Raw genomic sequence first — 7,009 nt, forward strand, 5'->3', positions numbered from 1 at the left:
AGATTATCGTATCGTTATCCTGCTTTATCGAGCTACATATGACAAGAGACTGTATATGATAAAAAATTGGAAGAGCATTCGATCTTCGATCATAGATGAACGGCAAGATTAAAATGGAAACAGATCGATCAAACCTTATTTATAATATATCCTTTTCCCATTATCCTTCTTCAAACTCTACTCCCAATTTTTCTCCCATTTTCTGGAATCCAAACTCATCTAATTCTCGAACGAATAACCACTGGCCAGTATCGCGTCCTCGCTCGACGACGATTTCCGTCGTCACTTGGTGTGAACGGTGGTGGCACGCCTCTTTACCTCGACCTGGTCAACGATCGCGTCGCTCTCTTTATCCTGGTGGGCGGTCATGTGCCTGGTCAGGTGATGCCTCTCCCTGAAGCTCTCGTCGCACACGGGACACCTGAGCTTCTCCTCCCTCCTCCTCCTTGCCGCTTCGCCGGTGTTCTCATTCTTGTGGTGGGACCTCATGTGGTACACGAGGTCGGACGTCATCCGGAACGAAAGATTGCACTTGGCGCATACGTTTTGCGCGGGCAGGGTCAACGCGGCGAACGAAGGGGGTAGAAGGCCGGCCACCCCCGCGGCCGTCGCCAGAAATCTCGGCCTGGCGAGCGCGTCGGCCATCGGTGGGAACACGGAGATCGGATTGTAGGGGAGGTTCGGGTAAACCGGGGGCAGATCAGGCCGGAAGCTCGGTATCTTTGGGCTCGGTACTTTGGGCGGTTGCGCGATCTGCGGTATCTTGAGGTTCTCCAACAGACCTGGTTGACCGTTCTCGGGACCGACCAGGAAAGGATACGGCATTTTAGCCGTGGGGAATGGCGCGTACTTGTAACCGGTGGTCGAGGTCAACGGTACGACCGGCGGGCTGACGCTGCTTTGGTAACCGGTACGATCGTCCGGCGATATGGAGGATCGCGGCGAGGTCTGGCCATCGTCGGCGAACCCGTTCCTCTGGATCGTCAGGTTCACCTTGGTGAACGCGCTGCGAGATTCCCCGTGTCTGTCTGCCGGGCAGGGTAGAACGGTGTCGTACACCTTGTTGCAAGTGAGATTCGGCTCCACGACCTCGGGGCAGGTGGTTAACATCGATTGATGGGTAGGGAAGGCGGGCGGGCTGGGTGACTTTTGGAGACGCGTGCCTGAGACGTACCTTCGAACGTCGGTATCGGGCGACAGAGGTGTTGGCAACGTTGGGGTCAAGGTTCTCGGTGATATATACGGCGGACTGAGAGAATTCTCGGTGCAGTGGATCATCCTTCTTCTGACGTCGGAAGCGTCATTGTCGTTGTAATTCTTGACGGTCAAGTTCTGGGGCAACCTGTCCGTGTCTACGACCGTCTCCAACGAGATTTCGTCGCGGGAACGATCCTTCCTGGCCGACGCCATCCTCATCTTCTCGCTTTGACGGCGGGCCAAGTTCTCGTCGGGCGCGACGAGGAACGCCACGTCGAAGGAACGCTTGTTGGCGCGCTGAAGAGGGTACGATGCGTCGGAGGTGGCGTCGGTGATGGACGAGGGGCTGGACGACGTTAACGCCGTCGTGGCCGTCGTGGACGTCGCGGGGGCGGCACGGTCGATGCCACCGGTGCGATCTTCCATTGTCATCCTGCTCGTTCCGGATGATCGACCTGCGACAATGACGCCCGATGGTCAATTTACCGATGGGATTCACGGAAATGATGAATGCGATGATGAATCGCTTCTCTCTCCACCACCTCTATGTAACGCGCCAGGTGTTGCATAGACCCGTGCTAAAATCGAGGGGGGGGAGGGAAACTGGGTCAATGAGAATCGTCGAATTGAAAAAAAATTTCAAACGATTCACGCCCCGAAACGAACGTCAAGAAGGTGAAGTTTACGTTAAAATTCGTCGCATTCGTCGTGGAAATGTAAATGGTCGAACGGGGGAGAAAAACTTACCGGACCACGCGTCCAACGGAGAGAGTCCTCCCTCCACCCGTGACGTGACCGTGCGCGCGCGAAGACAGCCACGCTTTTCACCCCGCTGGTGTCGAGGGGTGTCGATCCTTCTCGATCTAAGACATCAGCTTGCACGTCTCTCCCCTTCCATTGGAACCGGACGAACCGTCGGACCCTTGGGGTCGCGATCACCCAACCAAAACTGGATCGAGACTCACGAGACTCACGAGCGGGATCCGAGAGGCACGGAGAGGAGAAGAGAACGAGTACGGAGGGTACAGCGTGTATCGGCGGACCACGTTAAAATGAAGGAAGCGGGCGCGCATCCCCTGTATTTAGGGCTAGAATCCCGCGGAGGGTAGCCCGGCGTGGCAGGTGGAGGCGCAACGAGGGTGGCACCGACCAATGGCAACGTTCGCAGGGTTAGACGGGGGTGGAGCGTACGAACGGGGTGAACATATTCGGTCGTCGGGACGCGTCTGCTAGTCCCATCCAGACCACGCCTACATATTTCAGGTTCGACACATGTGCCCGGGATCGTCGTCGTCGTCGTCGTCGTGGCCGTCCTCGTCCGTCGACTCTTTCCTCTCTCCTGCCTCCTCTCTCTCTCTCTCTCTCTCTCTCCTCCCCACGTTGCGCAACGCGTTCCGCAGGATAACGTTACTCCGTTAGCCGGAGAGAGAGATTCTGGGAAGGGGAGGGGAAAGGGAGAGGGTGGTGGCGGGGCTGTAATTCAGCCTGACAAACGATCTTGAATATTTTTAACGCCCGCGCCAGCCTCCGCGCTTCTTTTTTATGGTCGACCTCCTGGATATTGGACGTTCGGCAGACTCGTCGAATCCGCTGATGGACCTCCACCGTGCCCGATTATCCCTCCAATGATCATTCAGCTCCAAACGGTTCACGAGAAACGCGTTTCTCCTCATTCCGGGGATATCTTCTTTTTCCTCCGTTCTCTTTCCTCTTTTTCTTTTCTTCTCTTTTTTTCTTCTTTTCTTTTTTGCCTTGGATTCGTTTCTGATATTGGAGAACGATATTTGACGATGATGTGAACGGGTCGTTTCGATTTTGACTTTCTTTTTCTTTTTCTTTTTCTTTTTTGTTCTTATTCTTTTCATATTTTGGCGTGTTAGTTAAGTCTCGTCTGACGAATGATCATCTTCAACAGCTCGTAGCTGGTGGAGAAATGAGACGCATTAAATCGTCCGCGATGGACAGAAGGTGGCAGCAGATCCAGTAGAGATCATCATTTTACGGATTATCTTCCTGACGAATTCTCCCCCATTTCTCACCAGTTCGATAAATACCACCCTCCAGAATCCCTCCAGGTGACATACGGCTCTTATTTGAAACCGGTCTTCTCGAGATAACCAGGATATCTTGTATCAGAATCTCTCGATTCTTCAAAATTTTTAACGCCAATTTTATTCCGTAGAATTTTAAAGTAACGAGAATAAAATCTAATTACCGTTAGTAATTTATCGAATTAAACCGAAACGAGGATTTTATGCCGGAAATCGTTCCGAAGTTATCAGTGAAAAAAAAAGAAAAAAAAAAGAAGAAGGAAGCAAAAAAAGGGTGGGCGAGTGAAGGCAATAGGCGATCAATCATAAAGCTGGTGATCTATTTTGCCGGGCATGTGAAAGCCGTCGATTTCTTACTCACGATTCCGAGATTCTGCGAGCTCTGCTGGGAACGCCTTGAGGTTAAAGGACATTAACTTCTTGATTGAGTCGGCAAAAAGTTGTAATGACTTTTCGATTGGACTGGCCGACCCCGGCGGAGATCCTCCAACGCGAAGCGAGTATCCAAGTTTTTCCCCGTTTTCGAAATTATTTATCGTAACAGAGATTGCAATCGCGACCAGTTGTTAAACAAACAATTATTTTCCTTTTGCGATTACGGCAAAGAAAGAGGAGCAGGAGAAGGAGGAGGAGGAGGAGGAGGTGGTGCTCGAGATTGAAATAAATCGAGTCAATTCGATTATCAAGGAAGCAGATGATAGGCAACGGACCAACGGCCCAACGGCTCTAATCCTAATTCGTGGTCGTAAAGTCGACAGGGAGTCGTTTCATCGACGTTATATGTGACACGCGACTCGCGGCAGGGCGTCGAGGAAACGTTTCTGTATCTTTCGTCGACCATTCCTGGCTTATGAACCATATTTATTGCCGATCCAGCCATCCTGTCCCTGCATCGCCTCCGACGCCGATATACCGATCCCTAATTCCACTTTATGCCTCGCCGTTAACGCTCAAATCTCTATCTTCTGTTCGAGTAGAACGATCTTCTTCTATTGGAAAAGATGGAAAAAACAAAATCGCTTCGAGAATTGTCGATTGTCTGAAAAAAAAAAAATAAAAAAAAACGAAAAAGGATGAAGATTCGTGAGAATCGTCCAGGTCTAATTTCGCAGGCATCTGTCCTCGTTGTCGCGTAAATCGGGTAGAAAGGGGAGGCAGCTTCGCGACGCCCAATTCGTCCAAGTTAAACGGGGCAGAGGGTAGCAACTCGACCGGCACGTGGCTGACACGCGTGAGCTGTTAACGCTGAATCCTACCAAGGGACTGTGTCAACTGTGTTGCTTTGCGACACCTTGCAGAAACATTTCCGCTCGAACGATCGGGATCGTCGATGCGATGAATTATTATGCGAAAATTTCTGAAAGATTGCCCGGAATTTTATTTTTTTCCCTCGCATCGTCTAGACGCATCTATCCAAAGATCGATCGACCAACTGCATCGCAACGAACACTTTTAACACGCGTTCGTTCGTTCCCTCGTTCTTTTTCTTCTTTTCCTTTTTTCTTTTTTCTTTTCCCCAGAGGAAAAAGTAGTACTTTCGAGCAATATCTTGCGATAGTTTCCGGTCGACTGGAGGTAACGCGACGACTGCCGAGTCTGTCCGGTGATAAATATGCAGCCGATGCAGTTGATGAGAGAAGGTCGTTTATCAATCACCCATTAACGCGACCCCACCGCTTCGCGCAGCTTTACCGGCTCCGCCGAAAACCTGCTCGCTTCTGCTTCCATATTTCACGGAATCATCGTGATTCTCTTCCACCGGCCCTCCCCGGGCACACACAGTCGATTTTCCATTAAAACCCGGCGTCCACGCACACGCTCGCGCGCGCACACACACACGCAACCTCCAAAGAAATATTCCATCGTGATACGTTCAATCATCCCTTCAGAAATTCTTGGTGAAATTCTAGCTCGTAATCCGTTCCAATGAGAACGTGGGTTAATTCGATCGAATGGGATTTATATCGAGACTAATTAACCCTCGATGATTAAAATTAATCGATTAACGCGTTTTGAAGAGGAAAATGTTGAAAGAGGATATTTCGAAAGAAGGATTCTAAGAAAGGAAGGAAGAAAAAAAGAAGAAGGAAGAGATGGTTTCAATTTCTTGAACGTCGTCCTCCGACGACGAGAGAAAGAGTAATCGACGGGAGGGAATCTGTGTAGCTCGACGAAACAGGGTGGTGCTCCGTTAAGTCTCTGATAAATTGAACGTGTGATGAGTTCAAGGAGGATTCTTGAAATGGCCGGCCGCGATGCGCGCCGCCCGCGAAAGGGGAAGAAGTGCTACGGCACGAGCCCCTACGGCTGCCACGAGTGCCAGAGATTTAGATTTTACGGGCGCTTGAGCAATTTCTTGACTTATAAGCGGGAGCCGTGCATACCAAGTGAGCCACTATCAAACGTTCCCCGACCTTAATCTTAATCCTCGAAATCGACCCCCGTTTGCGAAAAGTTGCTCGATCGTTGACAAAGTCAACTTACCCTCCCCCTCGCGATTACTCTCCCTCTCTCTCTCTCTCTCTTTATTCCTCGTAGAATAATCACCGATTCCCTTCATAGATCAAAATATTCTTCTCGAAGGAACAAGTGGCGAACGTGACGACTCCGCCAACTTTACGGAAAGTTCTAACGAACATTCAACACCGATTCTTCCAACCACCGGCTGGATATTCGCCTACCATGCAGTTTCTTCTCCGCGTTTCAAACTGCGCGATCATCGATCAAAACCCACCCTCCTCCCCATCCTTCTGCCACAATCGATCGCAAACTAACAAATCCATCTCGATCTCGAAACCGGATCTCGTCGAACCGCCCAATTTCCAATGAAATTTCAATTCACTTTCCGTGCGTTTATACATGGTTGAGGAGGGGGAGAAGTTCGTCGAACCCCCACTCTTGTTGATATCATCCGCAAGACGATATCGGCTCGCTCCGCGGTTGCCCGGGGAATTTAATTCTATTCGAAGTGCCACCTAAGATGCCACCTTCGCCCCTTATCTCCGTGCACACGGTGGGCTGCGCGTGGCGGTTGCTTATGCGTTACGTGAATACCTTACCTAAAACGCCCTGCGGGGTTTCGTTGCGTGCCGTTACCTACCTACCCACCACCCCTCGAGATGGAACCGTATCATCTCCCCCCTTTGCGGCGCGCAGGGAGGGAGCCGAGCGGGGGAAAATTAATGCGACTTCCAACCGGGCGTTATCGGACACCGCTATCTCGCGCCTCGCTCGCGGAAAACGTGAGTCGCCTAGGCGAGAAGTTTGGAAATTTAAGCGGCGAGGCCGGTGCGGAAACGTGGAGCCGCCCCCTCGGATTTCAGGATCGACCCGATACGCTTCTCTCTGTATCCGAGCGTGGTATTTAAAGTATGATAGTGGGGACGCCTATGTTCATCGTGTTCACGAGTTATGGTGTGGCGTGGGCGAGTACAGATCAATCGGTACAAATTAATTAATGGTCTGGACGCGTGAATATTCATCAAGCGATCGATCATCGGGCGAATAATGTGAGCTCTTAAGAGCAACACCCTTAACGCCGGTTCGATAATCGAACGATCATTAGGGTTGGGGGGAGGGAGAAGTTGCGAGTAATCCAACGCGTAAACCACGATGCACGAGGCAGAAAAGGTTCTAAGGTTCGCGTGAAGGTGCACGTCCAGGCGTCGCGACGGTTTTTACGATTATATTCGGCGAAATCTTGGAAGAGGGGGTGACCGTTCCGCGTGCACGGGTTCGTGGTTCCCCCATGAATGGTGGGC

General features: G+C 51.1%; 1 protein-coding gene across 1 annotated transcript; it reads right to left on the reverse strand.

Moving 5' to 3' along the window:
- Positions 1-282: 282 nt before the first annotated feature.
- LOC122711942 (Krueppel-like factor 11) lies at positions 283-1,629 on the reverse strand. The gene has a single exon (XM_043931138.1). It carries the CDS (start codon positions 1,627-1,629, stop codon positions 283-285), a length of 1,347 nt encoding a protein of 448 aa, XP_043787073.1.
- Positions 1,630-7,009: the final 5,380 nt, after the last annotated feature.

This window comes from Apis laboriosa, unplaced genomic scaffold (assembly GCF_014066325.1).
Source record: "Apis laboriosa isolate Shangri-la unplaced genomic scaffold, ASM1406632v1 scaffold18_cov149, whole genome shotgun sequence".
Taxonomy (NCBI): Eukaryota; Metazoa; Arthropoda; class Insecta; order Hymenoptera; family Apidae; genus Apis; species Apis laboriosa.

Bases quoted from the DNA above. Each gene is read 5' to 3' on its own strand.
- LOC122711942 (XM_043931138.1), bottom strand. From the start codon at position 1,629: ATGACAATGGAAGATCGCACCGGTGGCATCGACCGTGCCGCCCCCGCG.